The sequence below is a fragment of the Patiria miniata genome, unplaced genomic scaffold (assembly GCF_015706575.1).
Source record: "Patiria miniata isolate m_02_andy unplaced genomic scaffold, ASM1570657v1 HiC_scaffold_14, whole genome shotgun sequence".
In the NCBI taxonomy this organism is placed as follows: domain Eukaryota; kingdom Metazoa; phylum Echinodermata; class Asteroidea; order Valvatida; family Asterinidae; genus Patiria; species Patiria miniata.
Window position 1 is genome coordinate 564,061 of NW_024037052.1, and position 21,658 is coordinate 585,718.

The 21,658-nt window shown below is 40.2% G+C and overlaps 1 protein-coding gene across 1 annotated transcript; it reads left to right on the forward strand.

Annotated features, from left to right (window-relative positions):
• Nucleotides 1–3,057: 3,057 nt before the first annotated feature.
• Nucleotides 3,058–13,941, forward strand: LOC119722183 (coiled-coil domain-containing protein 77-like). The gene is made up of 5 exons (XM_038192230.1): nt 3,058–3,113; nt 4,295–4,458; nt 10,814–10,935; nt 13,009–13,062; nt 13,937–13,941. Exons 1-5 carry the CDS (start codon nt 3,072–3,074, stop codon nt 13,939–13,941), a joined length of 387 nt encoding a protein of 128 aa, XP_038048158.1. The 5' UTR covers nt 3,058–3,071.
• Nucleotides 13,942–21,658: the final 7,717 nt, after the last annotated feature.

Consider the following 21,658-nt stretch of genomic DNA (forward strand, 5'->3'; position numbering starts at 1 on the left):
CCAAATGCAATTGTATTTAAATTCATGTTTGATATGCCATAAAACGCCATATCGATAATAATCGTATTGCTAAACCAACAGAAATTAAGGTAGTGTAGTCACTTAACTTTTAGGGATCTTCTGTGAGGAAAAAAACACCCTAAATGCTTTGATTTTATAGAATAACAGCACAGAGTTGCAGAAGACACCGTTATTGTGGCATGGCTGCGCCGTTCCGAACTTGATCTCCATAATTATGGAGATCACTGGTTCCGAAAGACCTGAAAGAACAGCCTGCGAAGAGCGCCCCCTTTGTCCTATCGTCGACAGACAGGAAAAAGTGGCCCCCAGACGACTTGTTTTGCAATCCTTACTTCGCATATCGGCACCTCTCGGCACCTGTCTAAACTTTAATAAGATAAGCGCAAATTTAAACGGAAGTGCGCCCTAAAGTCACCGGTTAAACATGTCTGCTAAGAACATTTTACCACAGAGCAGGTAGGATAACATTTCCTAAGATTAGAATAAGATGTGTAAATACTTCTGAACCACTTTTTAGAAATGTTAAATTCCACACTTTTAGATGTCTAGTTAGGAAAGAATGTTGCAAGTTACAACCTGACGCCACTTCCGCGATTGTGTAGGCCTATGGAGGAGACTGGCCGACTGAAATTCGGCGATCGTGTAGTGGAGGGCCCCTGTTTTGTTTTGATCAAATTAGAGTCAAAAATGTTTTTCATTGCTAAAAAATCACCTTTACAATCAAAAGAAGACTTTTGGGAGTAATTGCAGAATACCCCGCCACTCGGAAATACACCCCTAAAATCACTGGCTACGAGGTTGGAATCACTGCAAAAGAAACAATTCAAGTCCATTGCCAGCTACGCGGATACTGAGTGGGGTAATCCTTACTTTTAGGACCCCGTTCCTATATAGGAAGGGAAAGACTCACCAAAACAGTTGACTAAATGACACTCAAAATTGACATTCTGATACTTCTTGGCACATCTGAACAATTGGCAATGACACCTTCTTGACTTCTAAAGACTGCTTTAGCCTGCAAAAGTCACTTTGGTACTGGACAGACATCTGCAAAAGTCAGTTTTGAACAGAACTCGTAAAAAATAGAGGTGTCCTAAAAGTAAGGATTACCCTGAGTGGGGGTCCATTATTTGAGAATGAAGCAACACAAAATGAATGAGATTGCTGAACAAAATTCTAAGTCCAAACCAACCACCCTGTTGGCGGCTACGAGGCTACGGAGGAGTCCCCTTGAATATGCTTGAGAACGAAGCAACACAAAAGGAATGGGAGTTGCTGAAAAAATTCTAAGTCCAAACCAACTACCCTGTTGGTGGCTACGCGGTCACAAAGTGGGAGTGCAATGGACTCCGCCCTGGAGCATGACGCATACTCGGCATAGTACATACAAGTAGCGCTGAGAATGTTTATTGAGGTCAATCAGCCGTGACCTCGTAGCCGGCTACGAGGTGGATAGATCGAGTGGCGGGGTATTCTGCAATTGTGCCGACTTTTGGGTAGACAGTCATATTTGAATGAATGTATTTGGTACTTTTTGGTAGGCTACTCACAAATTTACTCAGACTGGGACCGTCATGACCGTGAGTGCATAAAAACGTGCAAAATTACTACTGACGTTTTTTTACTCACCATTAGGCAGGCTAATTAATGCCCACACAACACATACATTAAAATGATATAGTTGCAAGCATGTCACCTGCGAAATTTGAGACCTTAAATCCAATTTTAAGGCAAGTTTTTGGCAGTTCAAAAACCATGCATCAACGTCAATCCCCATGCTCTGGAAATGTGTGTTTGATTCCCAATGTATTCTGGGTAGGTGTATGGAATGTCAGACAAGTCGACCGTTGAGACAACTCGACTCGGGACAAGTCGGCTGTTGAGACAACTCGACTCGGGACAACTCGACCGTTGAGACAGCTAACGTGCACGGCACGTGCACGGTACGGCCACGCGGTTGACCGGAGATGCGCGCACAGGCCCGGCAAATTCGAACGATGTGCAAGGACAATCATGCTGTGCTATATCGGCTCTGCTCTATTATGTGTCATAACTCCCAAACGGCGATCAGCCGCCGTCAAAATCCCCGTACTATCCCCTAAACTAGGCCCAAAAACATGCGAGGCGACTTGTCTCAACGGTCGACTTGTCTTTCCATTTATCGCACATACGGTCGAGTTGTCTCAACGGTCGAGTTGTCTCAACGGGTGACTTGTCCCGAGTCGAGTTGTCTCAACGGTCGTCTTGTCTGACCCCCGGTGTATGTAGAGCCTTGCAGCTAACTTGTTTTTTATTCGATGGCCAAATGAACATAGCGCCCTCTGTTAAAAAATGAAACATTTTGCATTCACTCAGATCAACAAGAGGGCGCTGTTTTATCTACACGATAATAATGTTATAGCTGAGGAGTCTTTTTGCACAATGCATTGCAGTACACATCAACGTGATGTCTCACGTATGGATTTCGATAGCCCGACTGCGTCTTGCCGTACAGTACTATCGCAAGCTCTGTAGTACGGCCAGACGCCCAATGCTTCCACAGAGGCTGAATTTTTTTGGCCGCTGATGTAGCGATTTTGCTACAGATTTCGATCGAGATTATCTTTTCATCCAGGACACAAATTTCCAAAGTTAAGGTTCTTAGTCGTAGAGCAACTCATACCTTTTCGAAAAAACGTTCTTTTGTCTCAATATTTTCATCCATCTGGCCAAAAGCCGACTTTTCAGTCATCTTCCACAAATATCGTCCCGAAAATGCTCCCCCTTGCGATTTCAAAATGGCGGCCGCGCTGTAATGTATGCATTATGCGAGTGCGCTTGGGCAAGGTAATGAATATGCATCATAGTTTATGACGTTTGTCGGACACTCGGCGCGGCTGGCCATACAAACACGAGGTCATGAACTAAATAATGCATATTCATTATCTTGCCCAAGCGCGCTCGCATAATGCATACATTACAGCGCGGCCGCCATTTTGAAATCGCATGGGGGAGCATTTTCGGGACGATGTTTGTGGAAGATGATGACTGAAAAGTCGGCTTTTGGCCAGATGGATGAAAATATTGAGACAAAAGAACGTTTTTTCGAAAAGGTATGAGTTGCTCTACGACTAAGAACCTTAACTTTGGAATTTGTGTCCTGGATGAAAAGATAATCTTGATCGAAATCTGTAGCAAAATCGCTACATCAGCGGCCAAAAAAATTCAGTCTCTGTGGAAGCATTGGGCGTCTGGCCGTACTACAGAGCTTGCGATAGTACTGTACGGCCAGACGCAGTCGGGCTAGGATTTCGATAACTCTCTGCAAAATTAGAATTAAAAGCTGAATTTTTGGTGATGCAATGCTCACAACAGCAACTTTGCGAGGCAGAAGTTTGGGGGATTATTGAAGAAACTGTAGTGAGTAAGAAGCTTGCAAATTTGATTCACACTGGTTTTATTATGCAGCACAAACTTTTGCACGATATGGATACCTTAAGTTTTGGGACTCTCATACATGTACACAGTATTGAGAGTCCCAAATTTTGGACTAAAATTTACTGTGCTGTTTGGGCCTTGCGATTCAGCGCGCCATGCATGCTCAGACTCATGGTACATGATCGCACGGTACATTGCGTGGTGATTGCCATCTTTATTTTTGGGAAGCTTGTTGTCGCCGTTCTGTCATCATCATTTTACCCCCAAATTTCCCTTAAAAAATCAAAAGCCTGCCCTCTATCTATGACATTACTTCTGGAATCAGCCTCCGCTTCTTTACATTCTTTACATACTGAGTAACCTACATGTACACAAACTAAATAGGTCAAGTTTGTCCCAACTCTGCCAAAAATGACCCACAAAAATTCCCCGTTTTGCTCTGACACATATCCAAGACGACAGCAATCTATCAATCAGTCAAGACCCCGTACATGTAGTTGCATGGGTAATGTTGTCCCTGGTCTTTATAGTATCTTTTCCCCTTAGATGTTAGAAAATGGGTTTTTTTAAACCAATTTCAAGACCAGGTTTTACAGTGACATCATTTGTTACTTTTTGTAAAAGTGTTATTGGATTAAGGAAGTAAAGGGAAATATAAGATTTCAAATAAACACTTTGAATAATAGTCCAATGTTTTCAATCACAATACTGTTTTTTTTTTCAAATTTCTCTGGTTATTATTATGTCAGTGTGTGTACATGTACAAATTACCACTACTCCAATGGAACAACTCATAAACTTGCAAATCATAGTCACATGTAGCACAACAATACTTGTCCCTTTCTTTGTTGTTTAGCATAAGCTTGAATGGGAGTTACGCCAACGTGAGGAAGAAATCGCTGAGCTCCAGAAGGCCCTGAGTGACATGCAGGTTTATCTCTTCCAGGAGAGAGATCATGTCTTAAGGCTCTTTGCTGAAAATGACCGCCTGAAGATACAAGAACTGGAAGATAGAAAAAGGTGCGTGGGATTGTCTGATGAAGATGTTTTAAGTCTTGACTAAGGCTCTCAGCTAATGTTCTGCACTGCATGGATCATAGTGATTAGCTGATCTGGATTAGTGTGTTGAGCTTGTCACGGGTGTTGGTCACTTTGCTGAATTACCACTTCGCCGAATAACCACTTAGCCAAATGGCATCAGGTCAACTCGGACCCAAACCAAGTCGGACCCATGCCAAGTTGGACCCACGCCAACTCGGACCCACTACCAACTCGGACCCACTACCAACTCGGACCCAAGACCAACTCGGACCCACTACCAACTCGGACCCAAGCACGACCAACTCAGACCCAACAATGACTTAATCATTAGTTTCAGAGATTATATTTATACATGTAGGTCATCTTAATAGTGCTTATATAGTGAAGATATTCGGTAATTATATTGGTCAGAATGGGGCTTTTAGTTTTGTTGTTTGATTATACTACATTGATTTTGCACTCTTATTACTCATTCACATGAAGAAATGGATATGTGCAATGTTTTCCTTTTTCATCTGCTTTTTGTGGGTGTGTGCCAAATAATCAGTGTTGTAGGTCTCGAGACCGGTCTCGAGACCACTTTTTGCTGGTCTTGGTCTCGGTCTCGGAAGCTGTGGTCTCGGTCTTGGTCTCGGTCTTGGTCCCCTTTAGCCCCATAAATGTGGCCTATTTACTGGACTGCCTCCGTAAACATAGGCCACACATCCACATGTACAAAAATCGTGTCGACGGAGCCAAATTTTGATTTTCACATTTAGGCTTAGTTTGTAGGGTTTTTTTGCTTTAGAAGTATACTCACCTTCTTTATAGGCTAATCAGAAAGTGCTGCCTTTTTCAGATGTATATTTTTCGTGAAATTTCCAGATTCATTTTTACACGTTTGTGTATCAAAATTTCAAAATGAAATTTCACAAAAATTAGACATCTGAAAAAGGCAGCACTTTCTGATTAGCCTGTAAAGAGGGTGAGTATGCTTCTAAAGCAAAAAAAAAACAAACTAAGCCTAAATGTGAAAATCAAGATTTTTGTACATGTGGATGTGTGGCCTATGTTTACGGAGGCAGTCCAGTAAATAGGCCACATTTATGGGGCTAGGTCCCCTTTGGTCTCGATATTTTGGCTCGTCTCGGGTTGAGACCGGCAATATGTAGCTTTTACAGCTTGATCGATTACTTTTTGTTTACTTCGTTCAGTACAATTAATAGTTAAAACATTTGCTAGCCCGTAGATCAAGCTTGTTATATATCGCGGTCGGTTTGGACTTGACAGCACGTTGGAAAGTCTCCAAAGTACATGTAAAGCTGCAGCAGTTCCAGTCACTGAACGATTTGGAACAAGTTCGGCATTTATCTGTTGAGTCGGGCACATAAAGCAAAGTATAAACTTCTAACAATTTATACAATAAGGGTCAACCATTTTTGGGGATTGTGTAGTTTAGCCCACCCCTGTGGGCGTAATCACTTGCATTTTGTATTCTGATAATAAATGAGGTGCTTCAAATTAGTTATATATTTTCGACCCCACACAATGATCTCTTTAATTTGGGACAGTATTTTGAAGAAAAAGTAAATATTTCAACCTGATTTTCCAGCATTGAACTCACACACTCTTACCAGTTACCACTCACTGTTGCCATGAGAGTGTATGATGAGACCCCATTTTCTGGCTGCTCAGTTTGAAGTACCCCATTATTCCTCAAAAATTAAAATCCCGTTCAGAAAAAAATTAAAAATCCATATCTGGCACATACTGGCTACCACCTCACAACTTGTGGGTCTACATGTACAAGTCCACATTCTATGACAGAAATTTAAAAATTGATTCAACATTTTCTAGCTCCCATTTTTTAAAATCAAGTACATGTACACAAGTCTTGTTAGAAGTTAAGTCCTATATTTATTTAAGGAAAAAAAGAGGCACAATGTAAAATTAAAATTGCATCTTTAAATATCCGTTAGAAGTCATAGCTGAAACCAAGGGGTGACTGTGGAGTTTAGGATCCGAGTTCCTATAACAGATGAAACATCTACCTTTAACTTTTACTTTTGTCAAGATTGGGTGCAGCCCATTATATTTCTTAAGTATAACTACTTTTTGCTCAAGTAACGTGTCATGTATCAATTTGTCAACACTGCCACTGGTCAAAATTTTGGTCTGTAATCTTTGTGAATAGAAAGGTTACAAGTTTCAACTATAATAACGTGTCTTGTTTTTTTATTTCGACTATTGTTATTTATTATCAGCGGTCTTGGTCTCGGTCTCGGTCTCGGACCATATTGGTCTCCGCCTTGAAGGGGCTGGTCTCGGTCTCGGTCTCGGACTATGCGGTCTCAACTACAACCCTGCAAATAATATAAACCAAATTAAATCACACTCAATGAAGGATTTCAATATGTCACAAAAATGTTGTTCAGTGAGGAAGTTATTAATTTGAAATACATGTAGACCTTTCATTTCATGTAATTGTTAGTTTGTTTAATTTTTTTTTTTTTTTACGAATCTGTTTAACTTTTTATACTTTTTTGATTAACTTTTTTCCCCCATGGAACATCATAGTCGAACATACAGACAGCTAATGTACCTGTAAGGCCTTGAAGGATAATCTTCCCAGAGCTCCAATACTCCTTTTTGATGATTGACATTTCATAATTGTAGGGTATTTAATAAGTTGATCTTTTTTTTAGTTCACATGCTGGCTTTGAGTTTTGTGGGTTTTTTAACGAATCTGTGTAACTTACTTTTTTGATTAACCTTTTTTGTTCAATATGGAACCTTCGTTTTTCTTGCAGTGTATGCAATGGTGTTTATGTGGTTTTTTTTGTTAAATACATATACAAATGTACATGTAGAAATTAGAATAGACTTTGTTTTATACTTTATTTATTTTATTGAATGACTTATAATGTTTACTTATATTTATTGAATTAATCGTGTCATGTTTGAAAGTGTTTATGTTTCAATGTCATACTTTCCAATTTTATTTTTCTATGAAGATCTGTTTTGAATTTATGTGGTTTGAATTAAAAATGAAATGAATTGCTGTTAAATTGAGCAAGATGGCGTGAACGATGTCAAATATGAAAATGAATAATTGGTTAAACTTTAATTTTAAATTTTACTTTTGGTTAAAGCGCAATATGTTTCAATGGAAACAAATAATAAAAATAAATAATTAATTACACTTTTAAAGCGCATTTCAAAAAAGCATTTCAATGCGCTTTACGACGACAAACTGCTGCAATACAGATATTTTACCTGACAACTACAATGAAAATTTATACTTAAAAGCATCACTGTATTAACAGATGATAAGTGGACAAACTTTATGAAATTGTCAAATAATTGTAAAAGTCCGAGTTGGTCATGCATGGGTCTGAGTTGGTAGTGGGTCCGAGTTGGTTGTGGATCCGAGTTGGTAGTGGGTCCGATTGAGTTGGCGTGGGTCCGAGTTGGTAGTGGGTCCGAGTTGGCCTGGGTCCGAGTTGGCTTGGGTCCGACTTGGTTTGGGTCCGAGTTGGATCGAAACCAGCCAAATTACCACTTAGCCAAATTACTGCTTTGCCCAATTACCACTTCGCCGAAAGTATTTGCTAACACATTATGCTCGCATGCACAAACTCATGGTAATTATAACAGCTGACTGGTACTTAATATTAAGTGGTTTTCATACTTGTTGTGTCTTCTATTACTAGGTTTATGTGACATTGTCCTCTCAATTCACTTTGAAAGTGCAGAAGTGGAATTTATAAAATATATTAATCATTGACTGTCCGTACACGGTGACCATGTTTTTGGTCGCACACAGTTAATTCTGAAACTTTTTTTTTTTCTTTTTAAATCTTCATCCCCTTCAGTACTGTTTCAAGTTGACTATAGAATGAAAAAAGTTGAATCTCATATGGGTTTGGATAGGAAGGGGTAAAACAACCCCAAGTTTTTCATGTAGCTCGTTTTTATGGCTCCATACATACATGTACGTGTCTGTAGGCATTTCTTTATGGTGTAAATCAAGGACACACACATGCAACATCATCAGTGAATTGTAAATGGAAGACGAGTTTGATTAGAAAACGTGTACTAAACCAATGAGAGCAGATGCAAAAATGTTCAGAGTATAAACAAAGGAAAGGGAAGAGAAACATTAGAAAATCCTTGATTTACACCATAACAAACTTGTTAGTACGTGCGTTTGCGTGCAATTCGGCGAAGTGGTCATTCAGCGAAGTGGTAATTCGACGGAGTGGCAAGTAGGCGAAGTGGTTATTCGGTGAAGTAGCAAATCGTTGAAGTGGTTGTCGACAAAGAGGTTGGTTGGCAAAGCGACTGCAAAAACCTTGTCACAATAGCAGTGCTACTGCCTGTCCTGAGGCTGAATTGAATCCATGTACATGTACCTGTAATCTGTATGTTGTGCAGATGGATGGTGACTGTTTATACTTAAAAACATCACTGTATTAACAGATGATAAGTGGACAAACTTTATGAAATTGTCAAATAATTGTAAACGCTGTCAAATGATTGTAAAAGATGAGTCCGAGTTGGTCATGCATGGGTCCGAGTTGGTAGTGGGTCCGAGTTGGTTGTGGATCCGAGTTGGTAGTGGGTCCGATTGAGTTGGCGTGGGTCCGAGTTGGTAGTGGGTCCGAGTTGGCCTGGGTCCGAGTTGGCTTGGGTCCGACTTGGTTTGGGTCCGAGTTGGATCGAAACCAGCCAAATTACCACTTAGCCAAATTACTGCTTTGCCCAATTACCACTTCGCCGAAAGTATTTGCTAACACATTATGCTCGCATGCACAAACTCATGGTAATTATAACAGCTGACTGGTACTTAATATTAAGTGGTTTTCATACTTGTTGTGTCTTCTTTTACTAGGTTTATGTGACATTGTCCTCTCAATTCACTTTGAAAGTGAAGAAGTGGAATTTATAAAATATATTAATCATTGACTGTCCGTACACGGTGACCATGTTTTTGGTCGCACACAGTTAATTCTCAGAAACTTTTTTTTTTTTTTTTTTTAAATCTTCATCCCCTTCAGTACTGTTTCAAGTTGACTATAGAATGAAAAAAGTTGAATCTCATATGGGTTTGGATAGGAAGGGGTAAAACAACCCCAAGTTTTTCATGTAACTCATTTTTATGGCTCCATACATACATGTACGTGTCTGTAGGCATTTCTTTATGGTGTAAATCAAGGACACACACATGCAACGTCATCAATGAATTGTAAATGGAAGACGAGTTCGATTAGAAAACGTGTACTAAACCAATGAGAGCAGATGCAAAAATGTTCAGAGTATAAACAAAGGAAAGGGAAGAGAAACATTAGAAAATCCTTGATTTACACCATAACAAACTTGTTAGTACGTGCGTTTGCGTGCAGCGAAGTGGTAATTCGACGGAGTGGCAAGTAGGCGAAGTGGTTATTCGGTGAAGTAGCAAATCGTTGAAGTGGTTGTCGACAAAGAGGTTGGTTGGCAAAGCGACTGCAAAAACCTTGTCACAATAGCAGTGCTACTGCCTGTCCTGAGGCTGAATTGAATCCATGTACATGTATATATACATTGTACCTGTAATCTGTATGTTGTGCAGATGGATGGTGACTGTTGGGGAGGATTCTTTGATTGGCAATGACGGACTGACAACCTTGCGGGCAGAGTACAGGTCATTGTTTGCAGGGCTGGGTAGAGCTTCAAGTTCTCTCTAGGTGTGCTTCACAAAACAGGTCTCTATTAATGTTGTGCATTTTTCCAATAATTTAGTCTTTGAATATTGGAACTTGAATTTGAACAAAAAAATCATCCAATGACATTGAAATAATTTGGAATGTATCGATATAGATTTTGAGCTAGCTGACAACCTGGCATTTGGCAGATATTGAAGATCCACATTAGGGCTTACATTCCTCATGAAAACTCTCAAACCATCTGCGTAAAGTGTGGCGTTTGACTAAACAAATCAAATCTCTCAACTTAAACTCATAAAATCACATCATGGACGTTTTTTTGTCATTGCTCACATTAAAAAAACAATTCAATTTGATAAAATGCTATTCGGATATTCGGTGGATGATCAAATATTTGGATATTCGGTATATTTTGCACAACCCTTGTCTAGACTAAGCAATTGCAATTTGTTCCACACTAGTGCAAAAGTATGTTTAGAGATGATGCATTCATGAACATGTATGAATGTTGGTGCTGCTTTAATACCCCACATGTACAATCAGTTACACGTATAATGTGATATGGAAGTAAACAAACCCTGTTAGTTTGGATTTACCAAAGGTGTACTAACTTGAACTTTTCCAATGATTTGATTTGTACTTGACAGAATCCAGCATCTGTTATCATTATCAAGCCCATCAGGTCCTGAAGTGACATACTTCCACAAAGAACCATCAACGCGGGCAATTGTCACACAGAAACACCCACAAAAGAGACATCCACATGCAGGTCAGTGTGTAACACCGCACTGGCAACTCTACCAACGGGGCTGCAGACTCATATTTGTCAATGTCCTTGGCCAAAATTTGTTAATCAATTCCCTCGCCCATCCATGGGCAATTCTACAGAATTATAAACCTGAATGCCAACAATTCTTAATGGCCAAAATGCCACAAAAGAAATATACATATCAATTTGAAGCATATTATCTGTATTTTATTGACATGTAGTTTATTTAAAAGGGAAGATACAACATCATTGCAAACATCAAAAAACGAAATGATCAAATTATGACGAAATATATTACTGGACTGTCAGTGAATGACAGTCTAAAGCATCCTGTAAAATCGTGGCTCCTGTGTGCTGACATTTTCAAGAAACCTTGTATTATTCATACACTGGTCGCCGAACATCGTTGGAGAAAACTGGCTTTTTTCAAAAACTGCTCCTAACTTTTCATATTTAGTCATTCCGCATTTTCTTTGCAATCAATTACGCATCTGTGTAGGGGTACAAGCCTGCTAGACTGATTCTCTGACCTAACTTCCTCAAAGTGTACAAAGTGCTACGTCTCATCTTACGTCTCATGTCACCAGACCACAAGAACATGGTTGGATTTCTTAGATTTTCTGGCATTTCCGAACCCAAAACGTGAAATAGGTCAGTTTAAAGGGAAGATACAACATTGGCAAATATTACAAAACGATATGAACAAAGTATCACTAAATACCTTAGTGGATTGTTAGGGAATGACAGCCTAAAGCATCCTGTAAAATCGTGGCTCCTGGTGTGCTGACATTTTTTTAAAAAAAATGGTATTTTTCCAACGCTGGTCGGCCGACCAGCAATGGAGAAAACTGTTTTTTTTTTTTAAAACTACTCCTAATTTTTCATAATTAGTTATTCTGTGTTTTCTGTGCAATTGATTACACACCTTTGAAGGGGTACAAGCCTACTAGACTGCCTCTCTGATCTTACAATCCCCCAAAGTCTATAAATTCTCCGTTTCATCTTAAATGGGGTCTGTGAACCAGACTACAAGAACATGAATGGTTTTCTTGGTTTTTCCAACATCTACAAGCCCAAAACGTGAAACAAGTCATTTTAACAATATTTGCTAAAACATACTAATCCTCCAAATCCATTTATTTCTGATTATTGCAGCAAAAGCAAATGTTGTACATGCCCTTTAACAATATTTTTTATAGCACACTAATCCCCCAGATGCACTTATTTTGAACATTGCAGCAAAAGCAAATGTTGTACATTCCCTAACAAGTTCAACAGTTTGGCTGTTACTTGTCAATGGAAAATCAATTGATGACAATACAAAAAATTGATTTGTCTGAGTACGTCCGGTGTTTTGAGCCAATTTCTACTACAGCAACAAAGTTGGATGAATAATTTCTTCTTTGACTCATCAAAGTAACTAGTGACTAACTGATATGTTTTATCAGAATTAAAATCTACCCCGTGATTATAACTACAATTACATACACTGTTGAATTGCCCAAAATGTACGTCTGACACTGCGGAACTGCCCCCATTTAAACATTATTAAGAGTAAACCTAGTCAAGTTCCCTTGTATTGGGTATTTTAAGTGTCAACAGTTCTTCAAGTTGTCCTAAATGTCTCATCCTTTTCCAAACAAGCAAACAACTCAAGGAATGCCATGGATAAGCCAGTTCGGTATTTCAACTGCTTATGTGCACAACGATATGGGTCACCGGTCATTCGGGATAGTAGAACGATCAAAGGCGCATGAATGCGGGTGCGCGACGCTTGTGTGTAAATTACCACCAGAGTGGTCGTGCGCGTAACATCGCCTAACATCGTGTCAGCAATGTTATCCCAAATGACCTCAGGTCATTGAAATACAGAACTGGTTTATTACAATGAATTACAGTCGGGCATTAGAAGACTTTTGACCCAACTTTGAACATTGCATTTTATTCTGGCAAACAATTATATATCTGCACACACTGTCCATCAGATTTCAAAGGTATATGAAGGTGTAACCTGTAATTTCCAAGACGTCTCATGTTTTCTTCTTACTTGCCTGTCTGGTTTTTTTTTTCCAGAGGGTGAAATATTGGGGTTTAAAAGCCAGAGTGCCAAGCAGACCACAGAACAACAGAACACGGAGGAATGCACAACACAGAGTTACTGCTAACACAAAAGGTAGGTAGAGATTACATACCGGTATGGTTGAGGCAAAGGGTGGTTGATAAAACATTGCAAAGCCAACACTCCTCAGATCTCATACCAACCATATCAGGCCCATTTTTAGTATTTGTGGGTCAGATAAACTAGTGGATCATAGTATTAATACAATGTATGTCAAATCAGGTTTTGCCCTTCATTGATGTATAAACACTGAATACTCAGTGTGTTACCTCCTGAGTAAAAGTTGGAAAAAATCACTCTGTTGGGACTCGAACCCACAACCTCCTGCTTTCTAGTGCAGATGTTTTACCACTTGACCACTGAGCTAATGGGATCGGTTGGCTGGCTCGAATCTGATGTATTGGTACATGGCAGCGGGCATCGCATTAACTATTTATAAGGTCTATGGGATTTTAATTTTTTTTAAGCATTAATATGGTTAAGGTTTGTGACTCATGATCAGAGGGTCAGGGGTCCGAATCTAGTTGCCGGTTATATGTGTGTCCTTGGGCAAGCCACTTCACCCCCACTTGCCTCTCTCCACCCAGGAGTATAAATAGGTACCGATATTAGCTGGGAAGTAACCTGCAATGGACTGGCATCCTATCCAGGGGGGATAAAAAAATATCCTCGGTCGTTTCATGCCTTTGAAACCGGAGATGTATTGGCTAATGACAGACTTTACTTACTTTCATAGTATTAATAGTAAATATATATATCTGTTGCAGCTTTTGGTAGGTGTGTTGATAATTCCTTGATCAGCTGATGAAATTACCTGTAGTTACTCCCCTGAGAAGTGAGTTTGGCAAAAAAGCCGCCTCATCATACCATGAACTTTCCAAGATTAGTTACATACGTTATCCCAGTAAAGTTGCTTCAATCACGATAATTGATCAGATCATCTCCAAAATGGTGGTTTCTTTTGTCCGAGTCTGTACCAGCAGGTTGATCCTGTTACCATCCATCAATATTTTCCAATCCTCATTTCAGTCCAACAGCGCCCAGCCCAAAGCTGTCTATCCTGATTCAGACCAGCAGCAGGCAGAGCCAGAGAGTCTGTTGCTACAGATTGAAGCTCTACAATCTCAGATGAAGGAACAAGCTGAGCTATCTAGAGAGCGGACGGAAGCCTTGCTGGAGGATCGTAGGGTCAGGATGGAAGAGATGCAGACTGTGATTGAGAGAGATCGCTCCAAGATTCACTCCCTCAATGAAAAGTAGGAACTCCCTTCATTGATTCCTTATAATCTTAAATGAACTTGACAAAGGTGCCCAGTGGCATAGCTAATGATAGGGGAGGAGGATGAGGGGCATGGACCCCTCTGCTCAAAGACTGCCTCCTACTAGAAACTGAGGTCCCTTTAGGGCCCTCCAGCAACTTGGACCCCAGTTACATCCTTGAAGGTACCAATAAAGATAAATGCACATGTGTGCAGTTTGGACAACGGGCAGGGGTTTCAAATAGATTATATTACCTGGTGTTTGTGTTGTTGCATGAATTGGCAAAACATTTCTAAATATGTGGAGTGCCCTGGCCTCATGGTCTGGAGCATTGAACTCGTTGTCTGTGGGTAATTCTACAGGTTGTGGGTTCGAGTCCAGCCTGGGGTTATGGTGCATGTTCCCTTTGGCAAGACACTTTGTCACTCATTGCTTCGCCCCACCCAGGAGTAAATGGGTACCTGTGAGAACAGAGATCGCAATTGTGATTGATTTTAGCTACCTTGCGTCGAAATGACTACACCGAGCTGTATGGGCTTTATTCAGGAGTCGACTATATTAAATTGAAAGCGAGGTAAAATCTTCATATTTGGAACTTGCAAAGAGAAATTAAAGCAGTGACATAAAATTAATTACAAATTAATACCAGTCTGCTTTAATGAAAATTTAAATTTGTTGTTAAACATACCCTAATGTTTTTAAGCCACATTTAAAATAAAAATTGAAAGTGAGGCTAGAATGCAAAAATAGTCTGGCACCATCCTATTCAATAGTTTATAAAATACTGTCAGGGAACATGACTAAAATGACTTCCTCGTGAATAAAAATCCATATTCCACAGGAAGCTGAGATTGTATTTGCAATGTTTCATTGGCCCAATGATCAGGGGTAATAATAATGTAAAGCACTTTGATCTTAGTTATTTTAGAAACCACAGTCTTTCCACACTAGTATATTGGCAACACATCTTGCCAAAATAACATGGAGGCATATGCAGTGTGTGCTTGCTGAAATTACATGAGTCAATTGACTAATAAAACCAAATTAGGTTTTGTCCATCACCGATGTATAAACACTGTATTCTCAGTGTGTTTCCTCCCGAGTGAAAGTTGGAAAAAAATCACTCCGGTGGGACTCGAACCCACGACCTCCTGCTTTCTATTGCAGATGTCTTACCATCTTATGAATAGTTAATGTAGTACCCGCTGCTATGTACATCAGATTCGAACCAGCCAACTGATCCCGTTAGCTCGGTGGTCAAGTGGTAAGACATCTGCACTAGAAAGCAGGAGGTCATGGGTTCGACCGGAGTGATTTTTTTCAACTTTAGGGAATGACAGCCTAAAGCATCCTGTAAAATCGTGGCTCCTGGTGTGCTGACATTTTTTAAAAAAAATGGTATTTTTCCAACGCTGGTCGGCCGACCAGCAATGTCTGGTTTTTTTTTTCCAGAGGGTGAAATATTGGGTTTAAAAGCCGAAGTGCCAAGCAGACCACAGAACAACAGAACACGGAGGAATGCACAACACAGAGTTACTGCTAACACAAAAGGTAGGTAGAGATTACATACCGGTATGGTTGAGGCAAAGGGTGGTTGATAAAACATTGCAAAGCCAACACTCCTCAGATCTCATACCAACCATATCAGGCCCATTTTTAGTATTTGTTGGTCAGATAAACTAGTGGATCATAGTATTAATACAATGTATGTCAAATCAGGTTTTGCCCTTCATTGATGTATAAACACTGAATACTCAGTGTGTTACCTCCTGAGTAAAAGTTGGAAAAAATCACTCGGTTGGGACTCGAACCCACAACCTCCTGCTTTCTAGTGCAGATGTTTTACCACTTGACCACTGAGCTAATGGGATCGGTTGGCTGGCTCGAATCTGATGTATTGGTACATGGCAGCGGGCATCGCATTAACTATTTATAAGGTCTATGGGATTTTAATTTTTTTTTAAGCATTAATATGGTTAAGGTTTGTGACTCATGATCAGAGGGTCAGGGGTCCGAATCTAGTTGCCGGTTATATGTGTGTCCTTGGGCAAGCCACTTCACCCCCACTTGCCTCTCTCCACCCAGGAGTATAAATAGGTACCGATATTAGCTGGGAAGTAACCTGCAATGGACTGGCATCCTATCCAGGGGGGATAAAAAAATATCCTCGGTCGTTTCATGCCTTTGAAACCGGAGATGTATTGGCTAATGACAGACTTTACTTACTTTCATAGTATTAATAGTAAATATATATATCTGTTGCAGCTTTTGGTAGGTGTGTTGATAATTCCTTGATCAGCTGATGAAATTACCTGTAGTTACTCCCCTGAGAAGTGAGTTTAGTTACATACGTTATCCCAGTAAAGTTGCTTCAATCACGATAATTGATCAGATCATCTCCAAAAGGGTGGTTTCTTTTGTCCGAGTCTGTACCAGCAGGTTGATCCTGTTACCATCCATCAATATTTTCCAATCCTCATTTCAGTCCAACAGCGCCCAGCCCAAAGCTGTCCATCCTGATTCAGACCAGCAGCAGGCAGAGCCAGAGAGTCTGTTGCTACAGATTGAAGCTCTACAATCTCAGATGAAGGAACAAGCTGAGCTATCTAGAGAGCAGACGGAAGCCTTGCTGGAGGATCGTAGGGTCAGGATGGAAGAGATGCAGACTGTGATTGAGAGAGATCGCTCCAAGATTCACTCCCTCAATGAAAAGTAGGAACTCCCTTCATTGATTCCTTATAATCTTAAATGAACTTGACAAAGGTGCCCAGTGGCATAGCTAATGATAGGGGAGGAGGATGAGGGGCATGGACCCCTCTGCTCAAAGACTGCCTCCTACTAGAAACTGAGGTCCCTTTAGGGCCCTCCAGCAACTTGGACCCCAGTTACATCCTTGAAGGTACCAATAAAGATAAATGCACATGTGTGCAGTTTGGACAACGGGCAGGGGTTTCAAATAGATTATATTACCTGGTGTTTGTGTTGTTGCATGAATTGGCAAAACATTTCTAAATATGTGGAGTGCCCTGGCCTCATGGTCTGGAGCATTGAACTCGTTGTCTGCGGGTAATTCTACAGGTTGTGGGTTCGAGTCCAGCCTGGGGTTATGGTGCATGTTCCCTTTGGCAAGACACTTTGTCACTCATTGCTTCGCCCCACCCAGGAGTAAATGGGTACCTGTGAGAACAGAGATCGCAATTGTGATTGATTTTAGCTACCTTGCGTCGAAATGACTACACCGAGCTGTATGGGCTTTATTCAGGAGTCGACTATATTAAATTGAAAGCGAGGTAAAATCTTCATATTTGGAACTTGCAAAGAGAAATTAAAGCAGTGACATAAAATTAATTACAAATTAATACCAGTCTGCTTTAATGAAAATTTAAATTTGTTGTTAAACATACCCTAATGTTTTTAAGCCACATTTAAAATAAAAATTGAAAGTGAGGCTAGAATGCAAAAATAGTCTGGCACCATCCTATTCAATAGTTTATAAAATACTGTCAGGGAACATGACTAAAATGACTTCCTCGTGAATAAAAATCCATATTCCACAGGAAGCTGAGATTGTATTTGCAATGTTTCATTGGCCCAATGATCAGGGGTAATAATAATGTAAAGCACTTTGATCTTAGTTATTTTAGAAACCACAGTCTTTCCACACTAGTATATTGGCAACACATCTTGCCAAAATAACATGGAGGCATATGCAGTGTGTGCTTGCTGAAATTACATGAGTCAATTGACTAATAAAACCAAATTAGGTTTTGTCCATCACCGATGTATAAACACTGTATTCTCAGTGTGTTTCCTCCCGAGTGAAAGTTGGAAAAAAATCACTCCGGTGGGACTCGAACCCACGACCTCCTGCTTTCTATTGCAGATGTCTTACCATCTTATGAATAGTTAATGTAGTACCCGCTGCTATGTACATCAGATTCGAACCAGCCAACTGATCCCGTTAGCTCGGTGGTCAAGTGGTAAGACATCTGCACTAGAAAGCAGGAGGTCATGGGTTCGACCGGAGTGATTTTTTTCAACTTTAGGGAATGACAGCCTAAAGCATCCTGTAAAATCGTGGCTCCTGGTGTGCTGACATTTTTTAAAAAAAATGGTATTTTTCCAACGCTGGTCGGCCGACCAGCAATGTCTGGTTTTTTTTTTTCCAGAGGGTGAAATATTGGGTTTAAAAGCCGAAGTGCCAAGCAGACCACAGAACAACAGAACACGGAGGAATGCACAACACAGAGTTACTGCTAACACAAAAGGTAGGTAGAGATTACATACCGGTATGGTTGAGGCAAAGGGTGGTTGATAAAACATTGCAAAGCCAACACTCCTCAGATCTCATACCAACCATATCAGGCCCATTTTTAGTATTTGTTGGTCAGATAAACTAGTGGATCATAGTATTAATACAATGTATGTCAAATCAGGTTTTGCCCTTCATTGATGTATAAACACTGAATACTCAGTGTGTTACCTCCTGAGTAAAAGTTGGAAAAAATCACTCGGTTGGGACTCGAACCCACAACCTCCTGCTTTCTAGTGCAGATGTTTTACCACTTGACCACTGAGCTAATGGGATCGGTTGGCTGGCTCGAATCTGATGTATTGGTACATGGCAGCGGGCATCGCATTAACTATTTATAAGGTCTATGGGATTTTAATTTTTTTTTAAGCATTAATATGGTTAAGGTTTGTGACTCATGATCAGAGGGTCAGGGGTCCGAATCTAGTTGCCGGTTATATGTGTGTCCTTGGGCAAGCCACTTCACCCCCACTTGCCTCTCTCCACCCAGGAGTATAAATAGGTACCGATATTAGCTGGGAAGTAACCTGCAATGGACTGGCATCCTATCCAGGGGGGATAAAAAAATATCCTCGGTCGTTTCATGCCTTTGAAACCGGAGATGTATTGGCTAATGACAGACTTTACTTACTTTCATAGTATTAATAGTAAATATATATATCTGTTGCAGCTTTTGGTAGGTGTGTTGATAATTCCTTGATCAGCTGATGAAATTACCTGTAGTTACTCCCCTGAGAAGTGAGTTTAGTTACATACGTTATCCCAGTAAAGTTGCTTCAATCACGATAATTGATCAGATCATCTCCAAAAGGGTGGTTTCTTTTGTCCGAGTCTGTACCAGCAGGTTGATCCTGTTACCATCCATCAATATTTTCCAATCCTCATTTCAGTCCAACAGCGCCCAGCCCAAAGCTGTCCATCCTGATTCAGACCAGCAGCAGGCAGAGCCAGAGAGTCTGTTGCTACAGATTGAAGCTCTACAATCTCAGATGAAGGAACAAGCTGAGCTATCTAGAGAGCAGACGGAAGCCTTGCTGGAGGATCGTAGGGTCAGGATGGAAGAGATGCAGACTGTGATTGAGAGAGATCGCTCCAAGATTCACTCCCTCAATGAAAAGTAGGAACTCCCTTCATTGATTCCTTATAATCTTAAATGAACTTGACAAAGGTGCCCAGTGGCATAGCTAATGATAGGGGAGGAGGATGAGGGGCATGGACCCCTCTGCTCAAAGACTGCCTCCTACTAGAAACTGAGGTCCCTTTAGGGCCCTCCAGCAACTTGGACCCCAGTTACATCCTTGAAGGTACCAATAAAGATAAATGCACATGTGTGCAGTTTGGACAACGGGCAGGGGTTTCAAATAGATTATATTACCTGGTGTTTGTGTTGTTGCATGAATTGGCAAAACATTTCTAAATATGTGGAGTGCCCTGGCCTCATGGTCTGGAGCATTGAACTCGTTGTCTGCGGGTAATTCTACAGGTTGTGGGTTCGAGTCCAGCCTGGGGTTATGGTGCATGTTCCCTTTGGCAAGACACTTTGTCACTCATTGCTTCGCCCCACCCAGGAGTAAATGGGTACCTGTGAGAACAGAGATCGCAATTGTGATTGATTTTAGCTACCTTGCGTCGAAATGACTACACCGAGCTGTATGGGCTTTATTCAGGAGTCGACTATATTAAATTGAAAGCGAGGTAAAATCTTCATATTTGGAACTTGCAAAGAGAAATTAAAGCAGTGACATAAAATTAATTACAAATTAATACCAGTCTGCTTTAATGAAAATTTAAATTTGTTGTTAAACATACCCTAATGTTTTTAAGCCACATTTAAAATAAAAATTGAAAGTGAGGCTAGAATGCAAAAATAGTCTGGCACCATCCTATTCAATAGTTTATAAAATACTGTCAGGGAACATGACTAAAATGACTTCCTCGTGAATAAAAATCCATATTCCACAGGAAGCTGAGATTGTATTTGCAATGTTTCATTGGCCCAATGATCAGGGGTAATAATAATGTAAAGCACTTTGATCTTAGTTATTTTAGAAACCACAGTCTTTCCACACTGGTATATTGGCAACACATCTTGCCAAAATAACATGGAGGCATATGCAGTGTGTGCTTGCTGAAATTACATGAGTCAATTGACTAATAAAACCAAATTAGGTTTTGTCCATCACCGATGTATAAACACTGTATTCTCAGTGTGTTTCCTCCCGAGTGAAAGTTGGAAAAAAATCACTCCGGTGGGACTCGAACCCACGACCTCCTGCTTTCTATTGCAGATGTCTTACCATCTTATGAATAGTTAATGTAGTACCCGCTGCTATGTACATCAGATTCGAACCAGCCAACTGATCCCGTTAGCTCGGTGGTCAAGTGGTAAGACATCTGCACTAGAAAGCAGGAGGTCATGGGTTCGACCGGAGTGATTTTTTTCAACTTTAGGGAATGACAGCCTAAAGCATCCTGTAAAATCGTGGCTCCTGGTGTGCTGACATTTAAAAAAAAAAAATGGTATTTTTCCAACGCTGGTCGGCCGACCAGCAATGGAGAAAACTGTTTTTTTTTTTAAACTACTCCTAATTTTTCATAATTAGTTATTCTGTGTTTTCTGTGCAATTGATTACACACCTTTGAAGGGGTACAAGCCTACTAGACTGCCTCTCTGATCTTACAATCCCCCAAAGTCTATAAATTCTCCGTTTCATCTTAAATGGGGTCTGTGAACCAGACTACAAGAACATGAATGGTTTTCTTGGTTTTTCCAACATCTACAAGCCCAAAACGTGAAACAAGTCATTTTAACAATATTTGCTAAAACATACTAATCCTCCAAATCCATTTATTTCTGATTATTGCAGCAAAAGCAAATGTTGTACATGCCCTTTAACAATATTTTTTATAGCACACTAATCCCCCAGATGCACTTATTTTGAACATTACAGCAAAAGCAAATGTTGTACATTCCCTAACAAGTTCAACAGTTTGGCTGTTACTTGTAAATGGAAAATCAATTGATGACAATA